We start from the raw sequence: 27572 nt of genomic DNA, 5'->3' as shown, positions 1-27572 counted from the left end.
CCCTGCAGCCCAGCCCCTTCACTACCCCAGTCTTCACTGCAGAGGAAGCAGCAGAGACTCTATCAGGACCTTCTAGAAGAAGGAGTTTGCAAATGCAGCCTTCAAGTTTCAAACTGAGGAATATCCTTCTCATGATGGGCCCTTGAAATCACCCTTCAGGGGCAAGTGCCAGGGAACCAGGGACTCCCCAAAACTCTCAGCTGCCTCTGCAGCACCAGGGGGTGGGAACTTCACCACGTGTCGGCAGACAGGTGTGCAGCCCGGAGAAGGCATCAGAAACACAAGGAGGCTGGTCAGTGCTGGAACTGGGGCCCTTCATCATTAAGCTGTCTTCGGGGAACAAAGGGAAGAGGAATGCAGGCCAGGAAAGGGTTGACTGTCCCTGAACAGCTATTCTGCTTGACCAGATCTCACCCCAAGTACATCAAAATAGCCCTCTTCTTAAAGCCACCTTGCTGTGCATCCATCTCAACAATTCAACAGAATATTGGCCTTGTCCAAGGAGAGCACAGCAACAGCCAGTGCTCCTCAGTGACCATCCTCATCACTTGCCCTCTGTCACTCAGTGAAAGAGGGCTTCTTTCTCTCTGGCCCCTTGATCAGTGGTTCGCAGATGTTGTCTGCTTCGATCCACTTAAGGGATATGCCACATCATCAGTGGGAGCTTATTGCTTCAGCGATATATTTTTTTATCACTGCAGAAAGAAGGGGAGGTTGAAATTGGGCAAACTTAAAGAAAAGCCGGTGGACAGAGGGTCCTTCCAGGGTGCACATGGCTTCACATCCCCTGGGAAACCACTGTGCAGACAGTAGTTGAGCGGGCTTATTCTATAAAACTTGGAAACCAGAAATGCTCAATGGCCTATGACCCATGGCAAGGGTGACTTCAGAATGCCACATGTGCACAGTGCAGTACAGTGGACACAAAGCCATGTGTCGTCGGCCAGTTTTGTGGCCAAGCTTGAGGGGCACTAATTTCAGAGCTGGACAGCCTTGGTTCTGGGTCTCAGCTCCTCTGCTTATGGCTGGCATGATCTCAGGCAAGCCCCTTTATGCCTTTGATCCCGAATTTCCTTATCTGTGTAAGAGGAATAAAAAGCCTGACTTGATAGATGACTCAATAGGAAGAATATGATACTGCTGTGAAAAGTCATTCATTCTCAGTAGTAGTCAATAGAATAAAAGCACATGTTCTAAAGCTTAGCCAAAACATCCAGGGGGTGTAATGTTTCTGGGCATGAAAATATCAGGTAATTTTTTAGGCTGCAAACCTCAGTTCAGTCATCAAAAAGAAAGAGATGCTAGGTGAAGGAAGGCAATGTGACAACTACTGCCAGGGTCATCACCTGCCTGGATCCTGCAAAACACAAAAATTCTGCACAATTTGGAGTTGAATTAAGTTGTAATAAAACGTGGCCATTTGGAGTGCTGAGATGGACAGCAACTTTTAAAAATATTGCGGTGTTCACACCCTGGCCGGTGGCTCTGCTACTTGGAGCGTCATCCCGTGCACCAAAGGGCTGTGGGTTTGGTTCCCAGCCAGGGAGGGTGCGTGCCTAGGTTTCCGGTTCAAGCCCTGGTCAGGTGCACACAGGAAGCAGCCAATCAATGTTTCTCTCTCTCTCTCTCTCTCTCTCTCTCTTTATCCCTCCCTCCCTCCTTCCTCTCCGCCTTCCCTGCCTCCCCCCTCCCTTACTCTCTAAACACCCTCAGGTGAGGGTTTAAAAACATAAATATGTCAGAATGTTCGCATTTAGATTTTAATTTTTGTAGCCGCACACTTTTGGTGTGCCTAGAGTCTTGTTTTCACCCAGTCCCCACCACTTTTGCCCGTAAGCATCACAAGCTGCCTCTGGCTGCCTCCTTCCAGGACATTGGATAATGACTGGTGACCACTGCTGCCACTGGGCCTGAGCTTCTGGGGCCACCTGCTCTTTGGCACTCCACTCGGTGGCCCATCAGGCCATTTTAGGTGTCCTCAGTTGTTTAGTACGATAGCAATAAGGAGTTTCTGTGGACATAATAAAATGCAGCGCTTGAGAGAACCAGAAGAGAATGATGAGCAAAACAGAGACAGTTCAGAGGCTTTGCATGCCCCAGTGAGTTCATCTCCCTCCTTTTAGGATGAAGATTTCAGTTACTTTATGTGCACAGTTTTAGTCCTATGAGAAAGGGAGGAAAAATTCCATTTCTGAAGCTTCTGAAAAAACTTGACCCTGCACTGCCTCAAAGTATACGGTATGTTATGTGCAGGCTTGACCTGTAGCCTCTGCTTCCTGGCAGCTTTTCTGTTGAATAGAATTTTTTTCCTCCTTTTTTAATATCTGGGAGCTGTGGCATTTTTAACAGACTACATCATTTTGGAGTAAGGTTCTCTTGAGGTGGGGAACTGAGGTGTATAATTATATGCTGTGGAAAATGACGGTGGTGTGAGGGGTGGGGAAGGAGGTTATTGAATCACAAAAACATGTTTCGTATTCAGAAAAAAATGCCAGTGTGCAGGATGTGCGTTTTCCTTCTGCTCTGTGCCCACGGAGAGTGCAGCTTCCTCAAGTGGAGGAGTCATTGGTATTCACTGGAGCTTGCCTGGTTTCATTTTTATTGTTTCGGAGACTTATTACTCTTTCAGAGTTGTTCCCAGGTTTGCGGCCTTTTCTCAGTATGTATGAGCTCAGGTAGTGAGAGGAAACACTTTAATTACGTTTTAAGTAGAATCAAACATAAGTATATTTATGAAAATTCTAGCAGAAGGTACAGTGAGACCATTAACTCAAATCCCCAAAATACATAAAGTGTTTTTTAATAATAAAAAGTCCAGAGTTGGTGTGTTAAATTGTACCTGCATATTAAAAATATGCCTTAAACACTAAATATTGACTAAATGTGCATATTATGTTTAAAACCCCTGCTATAAAAAGTGTGCTGGGAGTGTGGGACATCACGGTCTGTCTCCCAGGCTTGTCCCTGTGTGGCCCGAGGATGGGAAGCCACCAGCTGCCGCATGGTGAGGTTAGCCATGCTTCTGTTCGTCACATCGCTCTCTCTCGGGGGCCTGTTTTCCAAAGCCACCCCTGGGCATTGGTTGAATTTGATTTTAGTGAACCTACTCATACTCTTGTCAAGCAAAAACTGAAAAATTAAGGAATTAGAGATTGTTCTTAAACTTGAACATAAAAGTTTGTTTCGGGCATGGGGGATAGGAAGGAGCAAACAAGCAGAGTATCCCCAGTGGCCAAAAGCCAGCCATTGGCACATGCTCGGGACTAGGTGTTCTGATTCCTTTCAGGAAGGGAGTTCTCTCCTTCCCAGCACTAGAAGGACTCGAAACCTGCTTGGCTTTACTTCCAACAAATGTGATAGGATGGGCTCTTCTCTAGATACTTCATAAAATCTGTGGCGGTTAACTTATTTCCCAAGAAAATTGGTTCTGAATAAAATTGTTAATGCATTCATAAATTCTCCCTGGCTGGGTGGCTTAGGTGGTTGAAGCATCATCCCATACACCTAAAGGTTGTGGGTTTGATTCCTGGCGAGGGGCCAGGGCACATACCTAGGTTGCAGGATCAAACCCCAGTGGGGGCTCACATGAGAGGCAACCTCTCGATGTTTCTTTTTCTCAAAAATCAATAAAAATGTATACTTGGATGATAAATGTTTTTAAAAAAAAACAGCATTAAGAAATTCAATGTCCATAGTTTTAAAGGAACATATACAACTTTAGGTTTTCTTGAAGATAACAGCTAAACAGCCCAAGTGACCATCAGTAGATGAATGGATAAAAAACCTGTGGTACAAATAAAAAGCTTCTGCATGGCTAAAGAAAACAGCACCAAATTACAAAGAGTACCAACAGTATGGGAAAACATATTTGCCAACGATACCTCAGACAAGGGCCTGATCTCCAAAATATATAAAGAACTCACTCGACTCCACTCCAGGAAGACAAACAACCCAATTAAAAAATGGGCAAAGGACTTGAACAGACACTTCTCCAAGGAAGACATACAGAGGGCCCAGAGACATATGAAAAGATGCTCAGCATCACTAGCCATCAGAGAGATGCAAATTAAAACCACAATGAGGTATCATCTCACACCAGTCAGAATGGCCAACATAAACAAATCCACAAACAAATGTTGGAGAGGATGTGGAGAAAAGGGAACCCTTGTGCACTGTTGGTGGGAATGCAGACTGGTGAGGCCACTGTGGAAAACAATATGGAATTTCCTCAGAAAACTAAAAATGGAACTGCCCTTTGACCCAGTAATTCCGCTGCTGGGATTATACCCTAAGAACACTGAAACACCAATCCAAAAGAATTTGTGCACCCCAATGTTCATAGCAGCACAATTTACAATAGCCAAGTACTGGAAGCAACCGAAGTGCCCATCAGCAAACGAGTGGATCCAAAAACTATGGTATATTTACACAATGGAATTCTACGCAGCAGAGAGAAAGAAGGAGCTTATACCCTTTGCAACAGCATGGATGAAACTGGAGAGCATTATGCTAAGTGAAATAAGCCAGGAAATGAGGGACAAGTACCATATGATCTCACCTTTAACTGGAACATAAGCAATAGAAGAAAAAAGCAAACAAAATATAACCAGAGACATTGAAGTTAAGAACAATCTAACAATAGCCAGGGCGGGGGTGGGGGGTGGGGGCGGGGATAGTGGGAAGAGGGTATTACAGGAACTACTATAAAGGACACATGGACAAAACCAAGGGGGAGGGTGGAGAGGGGGGAGGGAGGTGGGTTCACCTGGGGTGGGGTAGAGGGATGGGGAGAAAAGGCATACAACTGTAATTGCATAACAATTAAAAAAAAAAAAAAAACCTGTGGTACATGCACAGAATGGGATACTACTCAGCCATAAAAAATAAGAAAATCTTACTCTTTGCAACAGCATGGATGGACCTAGAGAGTTTTATGCTAAGTGAAATAAGCCAAGTAGAAAAAAACAAAACCTTATGATCTCACTTCTATGTGGAATTTAATGTACAAAATAAACTCACAAAATAGAAGTAGACTCATAGCTATCAGAGGGAAGCGGGTAGGGGGACTGGGTGAAAAATGTGAAGGAATTAAGCAAAAAAAAAAACTTGTCACAGATAGATAACAGCAAAGTCATTAATGGAGGGAAAGGGGAGTGGGGGAGGCAGGAGATGGTAAAGGGGGTGAACGGTGACAGAAGGGGACGTGACCGGGGTGGTGAACACACAGTACAACACACAGAAGAGGTATTATAGAATTGTACACCTGAAACCTATATACTTTTATTAACCAATAAATTCAATTAAAAAAAGGAAAAGAATAAGAATAGCTAGAGAACCTTTTGTTCTTTTCCAAAGATGCACAGGATAAAATTGTTTAAATGTGTGTTGATTATTTAATTTATTAAACAGTATTTAAAAGCTAAAAAGGATGTAAAATAGGACATAGTAGAATGATTGCTTAGCAAAATTAACTAATTTTATTTCAGGCATATTTTGCTTGTGGGTTTATTAGTGACTGTTTATCTTATGGTCTGCCAAAAAAAGAAAAAAAACAGGAGGTGGGTCACAGGATAGTTAGAGAATGCTCAGTCTCTTCGGTCTCCCAGGAGGACAAAGAGTGGATGTACCCCAGCCCGCTCTGGCGTGCCACACCCGCCCAGGCCTCACTGGACCAGTCAGGAAGCCGTGTTCTATAGCACTGATGACCTGCGTTCCCGCCCTGGTTATCCTTGCTCAGAATTCCCAAGCCAGGAAAGCAACTAGGCACTTATAATGCGAAAGACCCACATGTCACGTCACAGCTTCACCACGTGCCTAGTGGTCTTAGAGGTACAGATAAAGTTTTGTCTTCTAACTAGAAATATACACCGTTAACTTTTTTACTATTTCAGGGACAAGAAGGAATCTAAAGTCTAAGGTGAATATTTCCTCAGATATTTTCACAATATGCTAACAGAAATCAATAACATTTAAAACTGGGTCCATCTTAAAAATAAAAAATTTTTAAATCTCCATATCAAAAGGAAACAAAGGTCAAGTTACTCAATCTAGAAGTTCACTTTTTCTCTTTCTGGGCTCCCCATAGGCTTATCACCTATTTTCTAAGCCGAGAACAAGGACATGTAGTCTTGATCACTCACACGTGTCTCTGGGGAGATAGGCTGTGTAACAGCAGCAGGACCATTCCAGACAGTGGAAGTCCGGCCCCGGTGTCCATAGGGGGCGGGAGACTACGACGGCACCAGCCATCTGATCTTTTTCTTGGATCAGCTCTTTCTGTTTGTTGTTTTGCTTTTGTTTAAGAAAAAGAATACATTTGTCACTTAAATGATTCACACGACACCTGGACGGGAAGCTGGGGAGGTGCATGGCAAGAACGACCTCTTCTGTGGGCTCCCCTGCCGCTGGCTGCTTCCCTGCGATGATCACGTTATCGTAGGAGATAAGAAATTTTCCTATTTTGTAAAAGTAATCAACAGCTAAACAAAGTTTACTTGACATCTTTTATATTCTTTTGTTGTAAAGCTTCATTTAGAAACAATTACCTATTGACATGGCTCAGCGGACTGACTGCCAGCCTGCAAACCGACAGGTCACCACTTCCATTCCCAGTCAGGGCACAGGCCTGGGTTGAGGCCTCGGGGCATGTGAGGGGCAACCGATTGATATATCTCTCACATCAGTGTTTCTCTCCCTTTCTTTCTCCCACACTTCCTCTCTCTCTAAAAGTAAATAAACAAATCTTTTTTAAAAATTTAAAAAAGAAAAGAAACAAGGAGATATGTGGTCAAGGTGCGGAAAGAGATTGTTAGCCATGTGTATTTAAGAAGGTTTAGCACTGTTCTTTTCAAAGTCCTTGTCAGGGGAGGTGCTCTTAGTCCAAGAGCAGTGGCCTAAGAGTCAGGAGGTGTTGAGGTCTGACCCAAGTCAGCCTATTTTTGACTGGTAGTGGTCTGTCTGCATCTCTGTCTCTCACTACTTGTGAGGGTTTGTTGCTCGATGGACTTGCTCATTCCACCAGCGCCTACTGATGCTCACCATAGCTAGTGCTGGGAGTGAGCACTCGGGCCCCACCCTTATGAGAGCATGTCAGGAACTACATGGAGTACCCGAATGTAAGGAGTTTGCTTTTCTTGTCGTTGTTGATCTGTGTCTGTTTCCTGATCATCAGGTAAATGAAAGCAATCAAATTAAAATAATGTTTTAAAAACCAGGGCTAATCGAAGTCCTATCATTACCATAAATGCTAAAGAAACACAGCTGTGATGTGAGCGCTGTCCTCCACAGAGGAGCACCTGGGTGTCAGGAGTGGGGAGGGACCCGTGTGGCTTTGCCTCAGGTGACTTAGGAGCATTTTCTTTTACTCGTTGAACGAGTGACTCTTCCTAATTCATCACTGACCCCTCCACCCCTACACACACATGCTGTTGACTAGTGGCCGTGGATCTGCTGGAGATGTCAGGATCCCCCCTCGAAGTCACTGATCTTCTTCATCTTTCCACCAAAAAGCCAAATTTGAAAAATTTTAAATGGATAGAAAAGACTGAGGGAAATGCAATTGGTAATTACATCATGACAAACTCAAAGTAGAATTAAATTGTTATAAGGAAAGTCAAATAATAGTTATTACTCAACTATAAAAGTCATTCATAGAATAACAAAGACATTATTCAGAAAAAGAGTATAATTTTAAAATCCCTAAAGCTATTTTTAAATGCATATTGTATAGCAGAATAGAAGTTACATATTTCAGTAAATCCCTTGATGAAATAATGGTCCTGTTCTAGATGGAATTAACTAGTGCTTTAATGCTAGTATTTCTATTTACTTAATGTATTAATAATGTGAAAAAGTTTTAACTTGTATTTGTCCTGTGTAGTGTTTTACCCTTCATTTAGCAATGTATGGTGTGTATCTATTAATATAGCTGTAGGTATGTAGTTTATGGGATCCTGGTCTGCCCCCATGCTTTTTCTAAATGATGAATATAATGTGAAAATCATTATTCTAATAAGGTGGTAATGGTGATTACGACTAAGGTGCCTTACTTTGAGATGTACAGTTTAAAACTCTAACTGTCGTGTTGAGCCAAGAGCGGTATTAGCTTTTCCACTCTAGCGTTACTATACAACGGTGTGCTCTCCTGCTGTTTTGTTGTGTGGAGGTGCTGGTTCCGGTGGGACTGCTCCTTTCCAGCCAGTCTCTGATGAGGGCTGAGCTGTACGGCAACAGCAGAGTTACACAGCCGGTCATGAAAAAGGTGTGGACTTCACACACTGTGGCAGAATGAAATCTGCAAACTGTGCATATACAGGCTGTCCAAGTACTCAAATCCCTCTCACACTTAAGCCACAGAAGGAAGGTTTTATTTTGAGATCAAAGCCACGCAAACTGTTACCAAACACCAAAGGTGCTAATTCGTTTAACAACTAATGACCGATTCCTACTGTGAAGCCTGGGCTCTGTGCGAACAAAGTGATGGCACGCAGTCCCTGTGCTCAGGGAGTCCGCAGTCGTGTGCAGAGACAGTAGATGTGCGTGGTCCGGTGTGTGTGACGTGCAGGTGGGCAGGGCTCACCGCAGGGTCTGGGAGCTGGGGAGTCCTCCCTCCTGCAGCAGCACTGGAGAGCAGCTGAACTAATAAGGCATAATTGGACCCATAAAAAAGGAATAATAACCAGAGACCAATCCCTGAATTTTGGTAATTGGTGGAAATGACTTTGATGGCCAAACACCATAGGGCAAATGGAGATTAGGGGGGTAAAAAAAGTTCCATTTCTAAAGCGAGTATTTGGAAAACCATCTGGGGGCTGTTTGAGGATGAGGGTTCCTGGCTCTTTAAGCATTTCAGAACGGTGCTCATTTATCTGCTGTGTCTGTATGTCTCCTTTCTCCTCTTCTCTCCATTCCCAGTTGGTGCCAAGAAGTATAAGAGTAGCTGTGGCAAAGACAAGAAATCAGATTTATAATCAAGCTTCTTGTACCATCCTTCTTCTCACCACCTTCTTATGTAGTTGGCCACAAGAAGGTGAATGGATTGTGGACTAATGTGGAAATAAAAGTCCCAGCAGAGGAACATTTTCATTATAACTTCAACAGAAAAAAATACATATCTGTCTAATAACATGAAGATTAAAGGCCCAGGGTATAATAATGCCAAATCCTTAAATAAATGGGCATCTAAGCTCCATTAAAAATGAAGGGAAAACTCTAGCAGAATTTATTAAAATATTTTAGCCTTGAAGTTATAAAGTCTTAGCTTACCTACTTTCACAGTTTTAACCAAAAATAACCTTCTTTCATTTAGCAATTGGGAAGAAAAATGATATTTTTATATCTCTTAGGAGAATATTGAAAAATGGTAATATAATTCATAAATTGAAAAAATATTCCATTTTCTGTGTTAAATATTGAAGTAGGATAGGAATGAACCACACAGCATTTTTAATGGGCCATATAACGGACGGTGCAGATGAATTGTGGGATCACTCTTCAGCCCCATGTGTGTTTGCAGCATTTACCTAAAAGTAAACAAAAAGCTGAATGAAATATTTAAAATATAAAATACTTGAGTAATCAATCGGTGTCATTTTGTAAACATTCTTTTTCCTTCATGACCCCTGTATGTTTTTGAAGACCATCCCCCATTGTTAAGATCTGTGTTTACTGCACCAAATTATAATTCTTCCTGTCACTTTTCTCCTTCTCCCAGAGCTTCTTTGAAGGGCAGTCTGCACCATGGGACTCTGCTAAGAAAGATGAGAACAGGATGAAGAACAGATATGGGAATATCATTGCGTGTAAGTATTGACGGTGTAATTGTGCTGTGGTACACCTTTATTTCGCATCTGCTCAGATTGACCACCAGCCTCACGCGGTGAGAATTTACAGTGCAATTACTGCCTTCGTCCTGCCGGAAAAGCTGGTGTCATGTTCATATTAAAGGAAGGAAAAACTACCTAAATACCCCCACTCTGTCAATGTGTCTTGCTTTAGGGCTAGTTTTACTTGTAGATTTAAGGCTTGGGCAGCGTGGGTAATGTTAAAATGCTGAGAAAGAAAATGCATTGTAGGAGTAAACATAGCCGTCCTAGTGTCACCCAGCTGCTGCATGGGAATAAACAGAAATGATGATGTGCAGCACGCCCTACTGCAAGGAGCTCAGAGTTCTCTGCACACATTAACTCATTAATCCTCCAGACACTTGGGTTAGGTAGGTCAGTAATAGCCCCATTTTAAGGACAGGAAACTGGAACTCAGAAGTTAAATGATAGTCCCCACGTCACAACACTCATTAGCAAAAGAGCTAGGATTATATCTCAGAAATTCCCAGTTCCTGTGGAACTGAATGTTACCAATCCATAATGCCTTGGACGGTTTTTAAATTGAGCCCAACCTCATTAATGTTCCGTAACGATGCTGAGACACGGGGTGGATTGATGAGCCTCCTGCTCCCAGGGCTGAAGCCATCCATCCCCTGCAGTGAATTGCTCTAAGTCACACAGTCTGCACCAAGTACTCACAAGTTACTAACAGAATTAATACTATTTCTAAATATATGTAAATTAAAACAAAAAAAATGTGGAAATGGACACAGAAAGCATCTAGCTCATCATGTCTTCTTACTTACAAAAGAACAAACTTGAAAGGTTTGGATAGTCCAAGGGAGCAATATATTAGCTTTATTGATAGTGAAAGTGCAATTAAATTGTATTTGCCTGAGTAACATTTTCTAGTAGGGCTATGGAGATTCTGGGCAGCACAGCACGGCGATGCCGTGACGGGGGACGGCCTGTGTCCGCGCACCAGGTGAGCACACAAGTGTGGCTGGTGCAAGTGAGGAACTGAGTTTTGGTTTTTATTTTTAATTAAGCTTTTTACTTCGAGATAACTGCAGAGCTACATGTAGTTGTAAAAATAATACAGAGACAATGTATATGTGTTACCCACTTTCTCCCAATGTGAACACCTTGTAAAACTATAGTATATAGCAAAAAATATGTAGTTAATAATTGGGGTACTAACTGTGATAACAGTCAAGGTACAGTGCATCTAGCCCCACAAGAATCCCTGATATTGCTCTTTTATAACCACACACATTCCCTTAATCCCTAGAAACCATTAATCTCTTCTTCATTCTTGTAAGTTTGTCATTTCAAGCACGCAGCGTAAATTGTACATTATGTAACCTTCTGGAATGGGCTGGTTTTCACTCAGCAAAATTCTCTAGAGATGTATCCAGGTTGTTGTGCATATTCATTCCTTTTTATTACTGAGTAATATTCCTGGTATGGCTGTACCATTGTTTATTATTTTTTAATTGAAGTGTAGTTGACATACAATATTATGTGACTTTAAAGTGCACGATAAAATGTTACTCAGCATTTTATCTCACAAAGCGATCACCCTGATAAACATAGTAATCACCCAGCACTCCACAATTGTTATACTACTGACTCTATATGCCCTATGTTGTACCTTACATCCCCTGACTTCCTGATTTTACAACTGGAAGTCTGTACCTCTCATTCCCCTTCACCGTGCTCACCCATCTCCCCACCCCCTTCCATCTGGCAACCACCTCTTTGTTCTCTGTATCTGTGAGTCTGTTTCTTTTTTGTTTTGTTCAGTTCCTTTTGTTCTTTAGATTCCACAGATGAGTGAAATCATACGATACTTGTCCTTCTCTGTCTGACTTATTTCATTTGGCGTCATACAGTCTAGGTCTGTCAAGTTGTTGCAAATGACAGGATTTCATTCTTTTCACAGCTAATATTCCATGTGTATACATATGTATATACATATATATACAAATATGCACCACATCTTTATCCCTTTGTCTGTCAATGATGCCTATGTTGCTTTCATGTCTTCTCTGTTGTGAATAATGCTACAGTGAACGTAGGAGTGCAGATATCTTTACGAATTATTGTTTTCATTTTTTTTCAGATAGATACCCAGAGTGGAATTGCTGGGTCATATAGTAGTTCTATTTTTAGTTTTTCCAGGTAGGAACTGAACTTTAAATTGTATTTTATTTAGTCATTTTGCATTTATACAGTACATGAGTCTAGTGACTCTCGAATTGGACAGTGAAAATCTGCAGTGTATTTGTATATTTTATTTTTTTAAAAAGGGGGAGCAGGGTTTACACACAATATCTGTGAACCATCCTGGTTGAGCATGAGCACGCCCTGCTTTCCCTTTGGCCACTCATAAAGCCAGACCACTGGTTTTACAGGCGACAAGTGTTAACTTCTAGTATTTTGTTTGTCGGTTAGCTGAATGCTTTGTTTGGTCATGTGAGAATCCTTTTTAGATAGAAGATGGTTCCCTGAGATCTAAGGCTTAAACACTCCTCCGTGAATTCAGCCAACACTATGGAGCACCAGACTCTGGCCCACACTGAGGATTCCATGGTGATGGAGATGAAGTCCCTGCTCCCAAGACAGAGCAGACTGGGCCGTAGGAGTGCTGTGACTCTAGTTCAACGCGAAGAGCACAGCTCTGTGTTGGAACCATGTGTACCATGCTACCAAGGCTCAGCGAAGGAAAATGTTATTTCTTGCCAGAGAGTGGTCGTGGGAAGAATTAATTGACCAATATAGATATTCCAAGTTCCTTCATATTCTCTGGGAGCCCACTGAAGGTTTGCACTGGTAAAAGATTCCAGACTTGATGTAATGGCTTAGAGCAGGGGTGTCAAACTCATTTTCACCAGATTCAGCCCTTGGGCCTTGTGTTTGCCACCTGTGGCTTAGAGAATGCTTCCCAGGAGTTCCCTCAGTTCTGTGACAAACTCCAAAGGGATTCATGGAGGTGAAATGGGGAATTCACAGCAGCGCCCTGGCCCCGCTCACACACCAAGTGGAAGGGGATGTGGATGAGCCTTTGCCCTGAGGTTGCTATATCCCGGATGTGGGCCTGCAGCTGAGCACGGAGGCAGCGTCATCGGGGTGTGAGTTGAGGTGTGCTCAGAGATCCAGTGGCCTCTTTCAATACAGCTTTGCATCTGCTTCTTCCCGAGGCATAGTTTAAAGCCTGCACTTGGTAGACACTTGAGAAATACTTTTGAATGATTAATGAAAACAATAAAAGCCACCGTTTGCTGAGCATTTCCTACATGCTAGATACTACTCTAAGCACTTTATACGTATTAACTTACTTGCTCCCTATAACAATACCGTGAAAGAGATATTATATCTATTTTACAGGCAAGGAAATTAAGGCATAAATACAGAGGCAGGATTTCAACCCAAGAGAAGCTCTTCTAACCAGTAACAGTTGGTCCCCACCAGCTTGCTACACTGCCTGAACTTTTTGCTGTCACCACTGCAGTCCTCATAGGCCAGTGGCAGTGATGAGAGACGACTTAAGGAGACTTTAGCTCCCTCCCTTCCCTTCCTTCATCTCCCCCGGCCAACCCAAATAAATACACAAACGGAAGTAAAAACTGTGCGCTCACTGTTGAAAGGTAGCTTCTAGCTAAGTCCTCTAGCCCCAGACTGAGCCCCATGTCCCCCGTACAGAAATTTGAGAGTTGCCTTCTATAGAAGTTCTTCTTTGATGTCTATTGTTGAAGAAAGATAAGGAGGTCAGCGTCTAATTTGTAATAATTGTTCACCTATCATCACTCATTGTCACCTAGCTCAGAATGGGCGCTCAGGGGAACCAGATGTCAGAGGACATCTAGTAATGGGCTGGATGTGAGAAAGGCAGCAGCTGACAGCGCGGCCTGCATCCCAGTGGTCTGGTTCTGCGGGATGGCTGGAGGGCACTGGCCAGCACATTGGAGTACTGGGCAGGAAGGGGGCCCCAGCAAAAGATATGCATAGCCTAACCTACCTCCCAGCACTACTGTAATCAAAACTTACACTGTCTTTTCTCATGAAGACTTTTAAAACCCACAAATTCTATATAAATATAAACTACTTCAATTCTCTAAGGGTTGTCCTCATTTTCAAGTTGAAGCATGGAGAGGTGAAGTGACTTGCCTGTTATCATATGAATAGGTAGGAGTCACTTTGTGACTTAAAAAATGATTTTCTGGTTTAATTATTTAGAGAAGCTTGTTTTCATGGACTCAGGTAGAGGCATCGCTGCCAGGCAAACATAGATTGCTTCCTTTCTGTGGAGAGTCTGCCAGCTAGCTCACTGAGGCATTCCAAGCAGGTTCTCTCCTATAAAGTTCCATTCAGCCTCCAGACCTCCTGCCCACCTGCCCTCCACCTGGGCCTTCTGGGGACTGTGTGTACTGCTGTTTTCCACAGCAATGTTTAATCTCATTACTCTACCTTATTTCTCCTCACAGCTGGACCAAGAGTATGTGGTTAAGTAGATCCAATAATTCATCCCCTCATTCCCCAAGTATCTATTGATCACTTACTGTTTGCCAGACGCCGTGCTAGACGCCGTGCTAGGCACCGTGAGAGAAAGATGATTAAATATAGTCAGGCACTCCCTCCTATTAATACATCCAAGCGCAGGGCCGGCACACTCGTTCTGCAAAGGGCCAAATAATAAATAGCATGGGCATTGCAGACCTGCCGCTCTCGGCGCAGCTCCTCAGCCCCGCTTCTGAAAGCCACCATCAACAGTGCGTGAACAGATGGACTGTCACATTCCAATAAGCCTTTATTTTCACATCAGGCAAATGGCTGGTTTGAGCCCACGGGTGGAGGACAGATCCCTCGTAGCTGGGACTCTAAGCTCCATTTCTGGGTGGTTTGCCCAGCTGTGGCCTCCGCTCCTGATCTCTGGGGCTGATTTTCCAGCTCTCGCCTGCTCTCCATTCTACCCCTCCCAGGCTCAGCCAGTGTTCCTCCCCCAGGTTGCATTGTTTCGGTGCCTTTCTGGGGATAATGTCCTGAAAGAGGGAGGGAAACTTATCTGCCTGTTGCACTGTCCATTTTCTCAACCTGACCTCTCTGCTTCCATAGCATCTGGATGCCTTCCCTGCACACACTTGTGCTTCTCTTTTTCCACGTACTTTTAAAATAAAAGCTGTATATAGTTAAGGTGCATAACATGATGATTTAATGTGCATAGTGAAATGATTACTGCAGTCGAGCTAATTAATGTATCTTCTCCGCACATAGTTGCAACTGCCATGCGTGTGGTAAGAGCTCCTGAAATCTACTCCCGCAGCCTATTTCCAGGTTTATCCACCACAGTCATCAGGCTGCACGGTAGATCTCGAGGTTCGTTCGCCCCATGTAACTGCAACTTTGTGCCCTGTGACCAGCATCTCCCGCTTCCCACACCCCAGCCCCTGGCAAAACCATTGTTCTGTATCTGTTTCTGTATATTTAATTTTTTTAAATTGCACATGTAAGTGAGATAGTGTGCTTTTTCCTTCCTATGCCTGTTTTCTTTCACTTAGCCTAAGTCCTTCTAGGTTTATTCACGTTGTTGCAAATGGTTATCTTTTCCTCTAGTTTCTGTTTCCCGAAGTCCTGTTAGAGCTGCCTGTGGTTATTAATATGACTGTCTGTACAAGTCTGCTGGCATAAACTGAAATATCACTCAGACCACCTCCCAAACCATTATTCCTGCTTTTAAAAGAGGGTATCCTTAGATATTACTGTTATTCCACCCCAGCCAACTAGGATGAGTTTAATACCACAAATGGGTTGCAGAAATACCACTACTATTGGCTTCATACCAGAACTCTCTGGCACCAATCTTCACATCACACCACCCAGGCCGAGTGTTACTTCGCTGCGGACTGGCCCCAGTCTGGTGTGAGCCTCCCAGGTGGCCCTGATGAAGCCCCCGGTGCTTGGAGCTGCTCTGAGAACCGTCATTTGGAACTGGTTCCTTTGAGACTGTCTACGTGTCTTTAGTTACGGCAGTGGAAAAAATATCCTCAGTATTGTTAGAGTTGTGGAAGGGTTTGAGGAATTAAAAAAGTGAAAGTACTTATCTTAATCACGCTTATGTGTATACCCACATCGGCTGTTTAAGTCATAGAGAAGAAGAGTACTATCACCATCTCCCCTGCCCCCTAAAAAAGTATATAATTGTAGAAAGAAGATTTCACTAACTGGGAAGCCTGCTCCATAGCACCTGGGCCTTGGGAATAACATCACTAACTAGGATGAGCAATGGGGGGATTCAGTCAACATCTTAGAGATTCTTGATAGTGCTTTTCAGAGAACATAAGAAGAGCTACTAATGATCACATTCACTGTTTTGCAACAGTGTTTGAATATAAAATGCTTTCAGTGGTGCTTAAAAACTGTTTATTGGCTTTTGCTCTTAAGTAAAACTTTTTTCTTATTTATACTATAAATTTGCTGAGCTAGCCCTTTCCAAATATAAACTAGTACCCAGTCCACCATTAGCACACCACACACACAAAGATAGCTCTCCTGATACTCTCAGCAGTTCCTAATTATAATTAACTCAGAGCTTAAGACATACACCAAATCTCCCAGCTAACAGCAGCCCCTTAAATTGGGGGACCTCTCCTCCAGGGGCAGGTGATTAGAGATAACAGCCAGAACCTGCAGAACTTTCCCAGGCTCCATTGCCCCTTTCTGTGGTCCAGTCAGCACAGACATATTGGTCTGATGTGTGCCCTGTTCCATGCCAAGCTGAAGGAAGTCTTTCAACAGATATTTAATGAGTGCCTGTTACATGCCAGGCACTATCCCAGGTGTCAAAGAGAAAGCAGGACACAAAACAGAATTCTTTGCCCACATAGCACTTAGCACACACGTGGGGCCGGCAGTGAAACAGCCACTGGGTAAACTGTATAGTGTGTACAGTAGGAAGTGAGACGTGTAACAGAAAACACAACAGGGAAGGGACGTGGTGGCACAAAGGTTGCGGCTTTCAAATTTGTGGTCAAGGTGGGTCTCCCTGAGCGCATAAGATGCAAGCAGTACCTGACGCAGGTGAGGAAGGGAGCTGGGTGAAGGTAGAGGCCCTGAGGGGTGGCCCTGCCTCAGCAGAGTGTCCCAAGGAGCCATGTGGCTGGGGCAGAGTGAGCGTGACCAAAGGGAGAGGTGGAAAATGTGCAGATGCTGGGGCGACTGCAGTGAGTCAGAACACAGTCCCTGCCCTCAGGAAGCTGGTGTTCCCTTTGGGTGGGAGGAGAAGATTAAGTGATTGTGTTGGACTAAATGCTTATACCAATAAGTGAAGTAAAGTTAAGAGCCACAAAGCGAGAGGTACATGGAACTATGAAACTGCATAATGGCAGTTGACTTACTCAGGGGTATGAAGGCTGCCCCGAGGACAAGAAATGGAAGACCGTGTCCACTGTGAACAGACTCTTCACATGCGGGAACCCTTGAGTTTGAGGAACTGAAGGAAAACCAAGTGGCTGGAGCTGGAAGGGGTGGGCGAGGGCAGCTGGCCAGAGAGGGAGGGAAGTCCAAGTCAGACCTGCAGAGCCTTCTAGGGAAGATTAAGGATTTTAGTCTTTATTACGAGAACAAGGAAAACCTCATTAAAGGGATTTTTGAGAAGAGGTGAGGGTTGTTAATTAAATTTGCCTTTGGAAAATTCAATCCAGCTGTAAAGTAAAACATACTAATTGTAAGGGGAAACTAGCTAAGAGATTCAGTAGCCCAGGCAAGAAGCAATGATAATGTGGACTACAAAGAAAAGAAGTAGATGGATTCAAGAGACGTGATTGGCCAAACTGAATGGATAGGATGTGGGGTAAAGAAGTCAAGACTCAGGGGTGTTTCTGACTTGCAGGAGGATGGATGGGTGGGGGATAGACGGACAGATGGATGGACAGACTGTTTACTCAGATGGGTAACCCTGGAAGGGAGCCATATTTGAAGGGGAGCTCACAAGTAGGTGGGTAGGAGGTTGGTGGTAGCAGGGAAGACTTCTGAGGGGAATCTGAGGACACTGAGATGCCTTTGAAACATTCAAGTGAGATGTCAAGCAGGCAGTTACATAGACAGCTCTGGAACCCGAAAGAGGAAGGTCTAGATCCGAATATAGATTAGTAAATTTGGGGCATTTAGATGTGGTTGAAGCCATTGGCGGGGTGAGATTATCTGCTCAGGGAACGTAGAGGGCATCGAGAGTCTAGAGGGGCTTTAATAAGAGGCATGCTGAGACAAAACTACCTAACATGTACAGAGGAGCATTGTGCCAGGGAGCACAGGGCGTGTCGCTGTTCTGCTGGAATATTAGTGCAGAGAAGACTATGATGTAGCAACCTGAGGGTAATGCATGAACTTAGCAAGAGCTGCTTTGAATGGAGTGGGTGAGGACTGAGAAGGCAAATGAGTGAAGACAGTGAGGATAGACAGCTTCATTAAGGGGAAGAGAGGGGGTACCTTCTGAGCTTTGGTTTTGATCTTGATTGGGTCCCTCATGCCCTCCCACTCCATTTCCCTGGCTAATTGTGAGGTAGCTTGAAAGCTCTGCCCCACCCGATACTTTTAATCAATAACCCAGTCTCGATGCCCCTGCTGAAGATACATTTCCAGGAATTTGTTTCAATAGCATCATGCTTCTCTCTGCTAATTGAGTGACTCCTACAGTTTCACTTTTCAGGAATCTACCTCTGGACCCAGCTTAGGTATAAAGGCAGGTGAAGGGAGGGAGGGTGAACAGAGTTTAGTTACATAAGAATAGGCCATCTGGGAGAGCTTTTGACATTAAAATTTAGGTGGATGAGACTAAAGGAGAAACAGATTGATACACAATGTTTAGAAAGGCAAAAAGTAAATCTAGAAAAACCAGGCAAAATAAAAGTCAGGGGTTCTGCCAGGATTCTGAAGAATGATGAGTAAGAATCTTTGACCGAGCATCAGGTGAAAAAGAGACACAAGGCAGGACTGAATTAGGAACACCTAAAACCGACAGCAAGAATAAAGCTTCACACGAGCTACCCACCACTATGCTCAAAGGTTCCTTTTTTGCTTCATACTCAGAACACACATGGCCTGAGCACCAGTGGGCACAAACGGGGATGTCAGGCTGGAGTAGGGGTCAGCAAGGAGTAAGACACCAGGCACTCCCAAAGGTCACGTGGTTTTTCTACATCTTGTACAGGGAAACCTGTGTAGCAGCAAGAATGTGACCACAGGAAGAGCAAAACCATTATTTGAAGATCATTTGTAATTAAAGTTAATTTTGAATCTCGTCTCAGTGGGCAAATGTTACTTAGATCACTGTGATTCCAGTTTACCTTAAATACGTCATCCACATTTAGCAGAAAGAGTGAATAAGTAGGAGGGGAAAGATTATCAGTGACACACTGCACTTCTGCTGCTGTAGGAATATCGAATCACACGCAAGCCAGCCTGTTGCCCGTATCTGTTATGTTTAATATGAAAATCTTAAAATATTTGAAGCTACTTAGTGGTATTTCAAAGATAGTGTTACTTGAAGAAAAGGGCATAAGTAACATGTTTTAGGGGCTTAGAGCATAGAAACCTGTTTGAAATCTCAAATTACCTCACTTCCATTGTATGAAGCAAACATGCACTCATGCACACACACAAGAATACATGCACGCATGCACACTCATAAATACAAACATGTGTAACACGTGCATGCTCATTCATAATTGCATGTGTGCATAAGTGCACGCATACACTCGTGCACATGTAAACACATGCATGCTGCATAAATGCATGCATAGACTCATGCACACGTAAACACATGCATGCATGGGTGCGAACATACATGGGGAAAAGCACCAGCAGATTATAATCTTTCAACAGTGAGCAGTGGTTTGTTATGCTTTGTAACATGTTTTATTTGCCTGTTTCTTACCCCCCAAAATACAATTTTGTCCTATTTCATACAGTAAAGCCTTTTTTGAGAGAAATGTGAGGAATGGCAACAAGGCCTTGATGCAGATTGTTTCTCGACGTGTCAGACTGTTGTTACCTTTCTTCATGGGTAACATTGAGCTGTGATTATAATATAAACTTTGGTGGGATTTTGATCACGTTCCACTCATCCATGAATAAATAGGTTTCTTTTTTCACAATTATAAAAGCAATTCGTGCACATTAAAGAAAAATTGTACACTAATGAAAACTTCTGAAAAATTGCCCAGAACCTCACCAACCAAATTCAAACCCTGCTAATGTTTTTTTCTGTTTCCTTCAAATCCCCTTTTTGTTCTATGCTTTGAAGTTGATGGCTTTATTTTTTTTAAATAAAGATAGGTCTTTGCTTTTCTTTCTGATTATAACGTTAGCGTGAGCTGTATAGACAATTGAAGTAGCACATAGTCACAAAGATGAAAGTTAGATGTCACTCCAAACCTTACCGCCCAGCGGGAACCCCACCCTTTCGGTTACCCCTCCTACACACACACACACACACACACAGGGCATCTCACGTGAACAGACTCTCATGAGACCTGCTGCTTTGTAACCTGCTCTGCTTCACTCTGCAATATGTCACTGGGATCCTTCCAGGTAAAGACAGAGTAATTCTTTGTAATCCTTTTTAATGCCTGTGTCATACCCTTGTTTTGTAAGACCACTGATGATCAGTTCTCTACTGATAGTGAATGGTTTAAACGAGGTGGGGATAGAACACATTTTGTTTTAGAAAAGAAGATCTCAGCACAGATACCCTAGAGAGGGAGGAGTCTAGAGGCAAGACCGAAATAGTCCAGGTGAGACATTATCAGGTCTTGAATGAAGTCATTGACAGTAATGATACAAGTGACAGCTCACTTTCCCTTAATTCTTACCATGTACCATGATTTTATCACCAAAAGAAAAAATACCCCATAAACCTCATTTCAGTAATTCTTAAACATATCTACTAAGTATGCATGAATAATGTAGGACAGTTGTCCTCTAGTAGCAAGCTGTTGGGCCATTGCCACCTCTGCCCTTTTTTCATCGGGGAATGGGGACCAGCAGGGAACTCTGGGACGCTGTCAGTCTGCAAGTCCATGAGATATACCCTTCCCACCTTTGAAAGTGACTTTTCCTAGGACATCTGGGGCTAGAGGGGAACACAAAGAGGTGTTCTACAAGGAAGGGAGGGAGAGCGTGGACTCCTGGTGTTTTTAAAATGTGGTAAAATATAGGACACATAAAACTTAACCATCGTAAGTATTTTTAGGTGTACAGTTCAGTGGCATTAAGTTCATCCACATTGTTGAGCAACCACCGCCACCACCATCTCCAGAACTTTTTCGTCTTCCCAAACTGAAACTCTGCCCCCATTAAGCAAGTCACTGTTCCCCCTCCTCCCAGCCTTGGCACCCACCATTCTGCTTCCTATCTCTGCAAAGGTCATTACTCTAGGTACCTCATCTGAGGGATATTACAGTACTTGTCCTTTTGTGACTCGCTTACTTCACTTAGCATAATGTCCTCAATGTGAGCTCTTTCATTTTTAAATAGGGAAATATTGGTACAAAGGGGGGTACATAACATCCATATACAGTTTAATAGATTGTTGTAAAGTAAACACTCATAGAACCACTAACCAAGTCCACAGCAGGACCCTTACCGACACCCTGGGAAGCCCCGGTGAAACTCACCTGATCCCTACTTGCCCCTTCTAACGCTGGATTGGTGACTGTCAGGACGCCCTATTCACGAGCGTGGGAAGAGTTATGTACTTCGTGCTCATTTGCTGTGTGTTAGGCGGGACCGCTGCGAACGGCAGTGCCGCTGTGCCGGAATCGGGCTCCACGGCCTGGTGAGAGGTGCTCTTGTGGAAATTGAGATTGGGCGCTCTGTGGTCTGACCACAAGAGGTTATAAACTAGTAGAATCAACTTTAAATAAAGAGAATATACTGCTCTGCATATAAAGAGAAATAAAAACAATCTCAGTCTGCTCAGGAAATATGCTGTACATGGGTCTGGCTCCATCATCAAGGGAGTAGAGCAATTAAATTCAGAGAAGTAGCAGCCAAGTTTTAAAAAATTGGGGGTTAACTGAATGAATGGTAGGAGATGATGGGGAAACTCTATTTCAAAGGCGCTGTTTACAGGAGATGAGAGAGCAGTCTTGTGAGAGATTGAAGTCCCTAATGAGAACATTCCTGAACAATTTGAGAAGCCCAAGGATGGTAAATCATAGGGAATGGGCGACATTTATCCTGAAGGTCTGAGAGAAATAAACTGTGACAGGGGATTCTGACAAGGAGGTGCAATAGATCCTCACACAGCCCTGCTTCTAAAGATTGGGAGGCTCTAATGCGGCGCCTGCCTTTTAAAAAACTGCCCAGGGAAAGTCAGGGAGTACAGGGAGGTAAACCTAATCTCCCTCCAGAGGAGCTGACTAAAAGCCTCGTGTGTGTAGAATGGCCATGATTCAGTTCTATTGTAGCATCCTTCATTCAGGAGGCTCAAGTGGTTTTACCAGTGGAATTGCTTATAGCTCCACTCTGAAATAGCTGTGTGTGTGCACCGGCTCTCCTAACAAATACAAAAGCCATAAGCATCCACACACACCCTGTGCCTCAGTGACTCGCCTCCCCCACAACCCGAGCAATCTATGGACAGGGAGCCTAAGGTTTTAAGCAAAATATATTCTAGGAAACTAGTTCTTAAAGCAGGTCACCAGGAGAAAAATTCTGACTACATACGTATCCATTCCTGAGTTACTATTGTCTGTTTGGGCATCAACTATAAAGGTAGTTAGAAGAAAAATGTGGTGTCTCTTACGCAGCACATGAAAATAGCAACAACTGACCTTTATCCATCACTTACTACACGTTGGGCCTTTATCTAATCTCTGTCTGTGTTTTACTTTAATGCTCACGATAATCCCAGGGGGTAGGCACTTTTCACCCTCACTTTATAGATAAGGAAACTAACACACAGAGAGACAGAGAGATTAAACACCTTGTGCAGAATCACAAGTGAGGGGTTCTAACCTGCACACCAACCCCGGAGCTCACGCATATAACCACTCCCTGTATTATCCTTTGAGCAGAGCAGGAAGTCATGGCTCCTTCCAGGGTTTTCTCCTTGTCTGACCCACTTTGTCACCACATTCCAGGTGAAATTATTGAGCCCTCACTAATTATTAGGCACTGACATGACATAATATGACTATCAATCATGAACTGAAGTGAAAAGTCCCATCAATGAAGGAAGGTTAGAAACTTCACATAATTTCCTCCGTGAAAACAAACAGAACATTCATCCACAGGGGGTGAACTTGAGGGACGAATATGAAATGTTGACCTGTACGCATTAGCATGTCAAGCCAAGGAACAAGTCCAAATCGACCCTTTACTCCAATGGTTGTGGATAAAATGGTCTGTCACCTGCGAACCTCCTGGCCCTTGCCTCCAGCTGGGGTATAATTTCTCACCCACCAACCCAAGTAAATTGTCGAAAAGAGTTAGCAGCTGAGAGGCAGAGCCTTTCACTGGCCCAGCACCACTGGAAGTGAAGATTGGCTGACTGTTTTTCATGCTGCTCCTCAGAAACTGGAAGTGCTCCCCTTTCAGAGAAGCTAGCTTTTATCTGTTCTAAATATTGAGTTTGGGTATAAGCTTTAATTGGAAGGAAGTGTTCCTCTGCTAAAAACAGCATTAATTTAGGAAAATAATTTTTAAATCACATAATTTTTCAAAAAACAAAAGGTTCACTTTGTATTCATTTTTTAAAAATTGGGGGGTGGGGAAGGGGACCAACTACATCCCAGGTCTTAATTTAGAGGTCCAGAGTAGGGCAGTAAGCAAAACAGGAAAACCCCTGCCTTCATAGGATTTTCTGAACTTTTGTTTCTAAAATATATATTTTCAAGGAAATAATTGAGCTATCTCGGCGGTATTTATGGAGAAAATTTTTCATTCAGAAAAAAATGTAAATATATCTAACTAATACTTCAGATGTGGCCCTGTGCAGTCCTTGCTGCGTGCCGGACAGCGTGCCTGACAGTCTGTGTTTCATGTCATCCGCAAAACAGCCTGTGTGGTCACTCCCTCCCCCAGACGTGTTGCTCAGGTTTGCTGGCACAATTGAGTGGCAGGTATTCCCGTGACTGATGGGAGACAGCCTTGCTCTACCTGCCTACGCCCTCAGGTGCGGAGGGAGGGCTCAGAGAAATCACAGATGATGACTGAGGTTAGAACCACGTCCGCACCTCCCAGAAGGCTGGGCTGTGGTTTATAACCATCATTTGTCAAGGTGGATGTCACAGGCAACCTTCAAAATCTCAGGGCATGTATGTGATTTAGTGAAGTTACTAAACTTTCAATCCAAGAAATAATTCTCCTGTGATTCACAGGACTCTTATGTAGAAGTTTCAAACCTCTGCCAGCTCTACACATCTGTAGATGATCAAAGAAAAAGTGAATGAGATTTACTGTGAAATGCAAAGAATTATAATTCTTCGGTCTTGATAGACAAATAGGAGGTGTGGAAACTGTGTAGTATTTAATTCTTTATCTGTAAAGCAGAATGGATGTGGATGATTTCCATGGAATGTGCTTATATTCTGGGGCTCCGAGCATCTCCACAGGTAGCTTTTGTCCATCGTTTTTCTTTTCTTTTTCAGATGACCATTCCCGTGTGAGGCTGCAGACCATAGAAGGAGACACCAACTCAGACTACATCAATGGAAATTATATCGATGTATGTACCCAGAAACTGTCAGCAAGCCCCACTATTCTGACACAGACCACATGGTGTGTCTGCCACAAGACTGGTGGACACATGTCGGTCTAGCACCAGAAGCAAACACGTTAGCATTGCCCCGTACACACACCACAGAACTGTAGGGCGAGGATTCGGCAACTCTTTCCCATGCCAGCCTATTGACTGGTAACTGCTCTGTAATGTTCAGTGCCGTTTTGCCATCCCTTTCTATGTGGACTCAGAAAATGCTATTTCCATTTTTTGTCAACAACTTTGATTATTCGACGTGTTAAAAAATCTGTTTGCATATTAATAGGACAAAACTCTCTAATTCCTAATTCAATGATTTGACATCTCTTGTCATCACCACGCTTTCAAGTTGCCTTCAAAGTAGTCTGCAGCTGTTAACCAGGACTTCTAATGCACGCAAGACAAGCCATTAAATATGCAGGCGGTTTAATTATTGAAGACTGCTTCTTTGTTCATTCCGCATCATCTTAACTTAATGTCTTACATTAGAATAAATTCTTTAGGAGACAGCATGTTTCCAGTTGAAAGAATGAATAAAATCAAAAGTAGACTAAAAATCAAGGGAAAGTTGCTGTTAACTGTATGGCCCAAGTGTTTACATTAAACAGATTTCAGCCACCTTACAGTTCCCAAGCCATTCTCTGCTTGGCCGTCACACTACTCCCTAGTCCACCAGTACTTCCATGGACAGATTTTATATGTTTTTTCTTTTATTTTCTTAGTTGGGTATTACTCAGATGCCACTAAAAGTCCTCACATCACACTCTCTAGGATTCACCTAAAAATAACTATAAGATTTTTATTTTTTCTGTTACTTGGAAGAGGTGACAGTTTGGTTTGAGATTTGAGTATGGAGCCTGGAAGATAATTTGCACAATAATTCGTATCTCGTTCCTGCAGTGAAGATCTCTATACCATTTTGATAGTGACCAAAAACATACTCAATGCAAGTTCCATTTTTTTTGAGTGGAGCGCATCACACTCATTGTTTTATTTAGTGAGTGTTTAGTGAGTACCTTACATGAGTACTCAGAGGTGTGCAAGACACGTCACCTTGTCCCCAAGCCTCACAATTTAGAAGATAAAGTAAGAAACATCTTTTTAATAGCACCCCTGCTTTTGGGATATTCCAAGGCAATCTTCTTCATGCTCCAGCGTCAGCTCCTGCCACCTCTACTGGGCCTTTGAGCATGGGGACAGTGTCCTGCTTATCTTTGTTTCCCTGCACATGGTACATGTTCAAAATATTGTAAGCACTTAAGTGTTTGATGAATCTGAGTGAAGAAGTATATGTGATTAGATTAAGCATTATAGTGGAGTAATTGGAACTAAGCTTTAAAAAAATGAGTGGGTAGCAAAACAGAGGAAGAAAGACATGAAAGTAATGAAAATACCAGATTAATTACTTTTAATTTTAACAAAGAAAAGAGTCAATATTCAGGGCTCCTTTATTAAGTTAATTAGTTTATTAGTTAATAAGATTTTGTTGAGTACCTATTATATGACAGTTATTGTCTTAAGTCCTAGAGTTATAACTGTGAACACTTCATAGTTAAAACAAAAAAAAATAAGCCTCTGACATAATGGAGCTGATGAGCCAATCACAAGAAAGAGACAATAAATGAAATGAGTCAGTTAATTTTATAAGGTATATTGATGGGCGTATGAGCTGTGTCAAAAACGAAAGCCATAAAGAGAAAATAAAGAGTGGCTCAGAGCTCCACTGAGAAGGTACATTTGAGCAAAGGAGATGAAGGACTGAGCCATGCAGATGCCTGAGAAGAGCATTCCAGGCTGAAAGGCAGCCGTGCAAAGGCCGTGGTATGGAGGGTATCTGGTGAATTTGAAGAAAAACAAGCTGGCAAGGAGTAGTGTGAATGGGGAGAGTTGTAGGTGATTAGATGTGAGATGCTGCGGGGCCAGGTAATGGAAACAGTCATAAGGATTTTGGATTTTACTGTGAGGTGGGCAGGCATAAGAGGGATTTGAACAGGAAGCAACATGATCTGGCAGCTGAGAGGAGAATGAACAGTAGATGGGCGAGAGTTGAAGCAAGGAGACCTGCTAGATGGCTGTGGAAGCGATCAGAGAGAGATGATGGTGTCTTGGCCAAGTGGCGGCACTGGAGGGTGAGAAATGGTGGGACCCTGAATTTATGCTGAGGGTAGAGACAGTGGATTTGCTGGCAGATTGGCCATGGGGACAGGAGGAAGGGCGGGGTCAGGATGCCTTCAAGAGAACGAGTTACAATTATCTGAGAAGACTGTGGGAAGAGCTGATCCAGGTGGAAGGTAGGAAGGAAATGAGTTCAGTTTTATATGTGTTAAGTTTTAAATAAATGTTAGACATCCAAGTGGTGGTGTTAAGTAGGCAACTGATATCACCTCAAGATTCGAGGGGAAAGGCCCAGACTGGAAGTAAGAATGCTGGACTCACCCGTGTACAGATAGTATTGAAGGCCATGAGACTAGATGAGATCAACAAGTGTAGACAGAGGAAAGAGTCCAAGAACTGAGCACTCCAACCTCAGCATCAAGGTGAAGGGGAGGAACCAACAAAGGATTGAGCAAGCTCAGCCAGGGAAGTAGGCAGAAAGAAGACCAGGAGAGTGTTATATCCTGGAAGCCAATGAAGAAAGTATTTCAAGAGGATTAATGAGTTCATGCTGCTGGTAGGTCAAGTGGAGAGGACTGAAAAATGACCATTGTGTTTCACAATATAGGTCATTCATGGACTATGTGGACTATTTCAGTTTAACAAATAAGTTCCTCCTGTCCGCTAGCACCTTGCTAGCACTGATGTGTAGAGTGAATGCGTCAGACCAGGGTCTTGCCTTGTGGACCTGATCAGCTGTAGCAGGAAATGAGGGATCATCTAAATAATCCTATTTTATACGTACCATGATTCTATATTTGAGACCTGCACAAGTCAGTTGTACTAAAGAGCATGTTTGCTTTTGTTGTTCATTATTATCAAACTGTTTTTAA

The 27572-nt window shown here is 43.1% G+C and overlaps 1 protein-coding gene across 2 annotated transcripts in view; it reads left to right on the top strand.

Moving 5' to 3' along the window:
* PTPRM (protein tyrosine phosphatase receptor type M) overlaps positions 1-27572 on the top strand; it is a 788021-nt gene that overhangs the window by 673156 nt on the left and 87293 nt on the right. For both annotated transcript variants that reach the window (XM_045187759.2, XM_024580360.4), the window contains 2 exons: positions 9713-9800; positions 24476-24552. In XM_045187759.2, coding sequence (XP_045043694.1) covers positions 9713-9800; positions 24476-24552 — 165 coding nt within the window. The remainder of the gene's footprint in view (positions 1-9712; positions 9801-24475; positions 24553-27572) is intronic.

The sequence above is a fragment of the Desmodus rotundus genome, chromosome 10, assembly GCF_022682495.2.
Source record: "Desmodus rotundus isolate HL8 chromosome 10, HLdesRot8A.1, whole genome shotgun sequence".
NCBI lineage: Eukaryota > Metazoa > Chordata > Mammalia > Chiroptera > Phyllostomidae > Desmodus > Desmodus rotundus.
The sequence above is the reverse complement of the archived record's forward strand: the minus strand, read 5'-3'. Positions and strand labels throughout refer to the sequence as shown.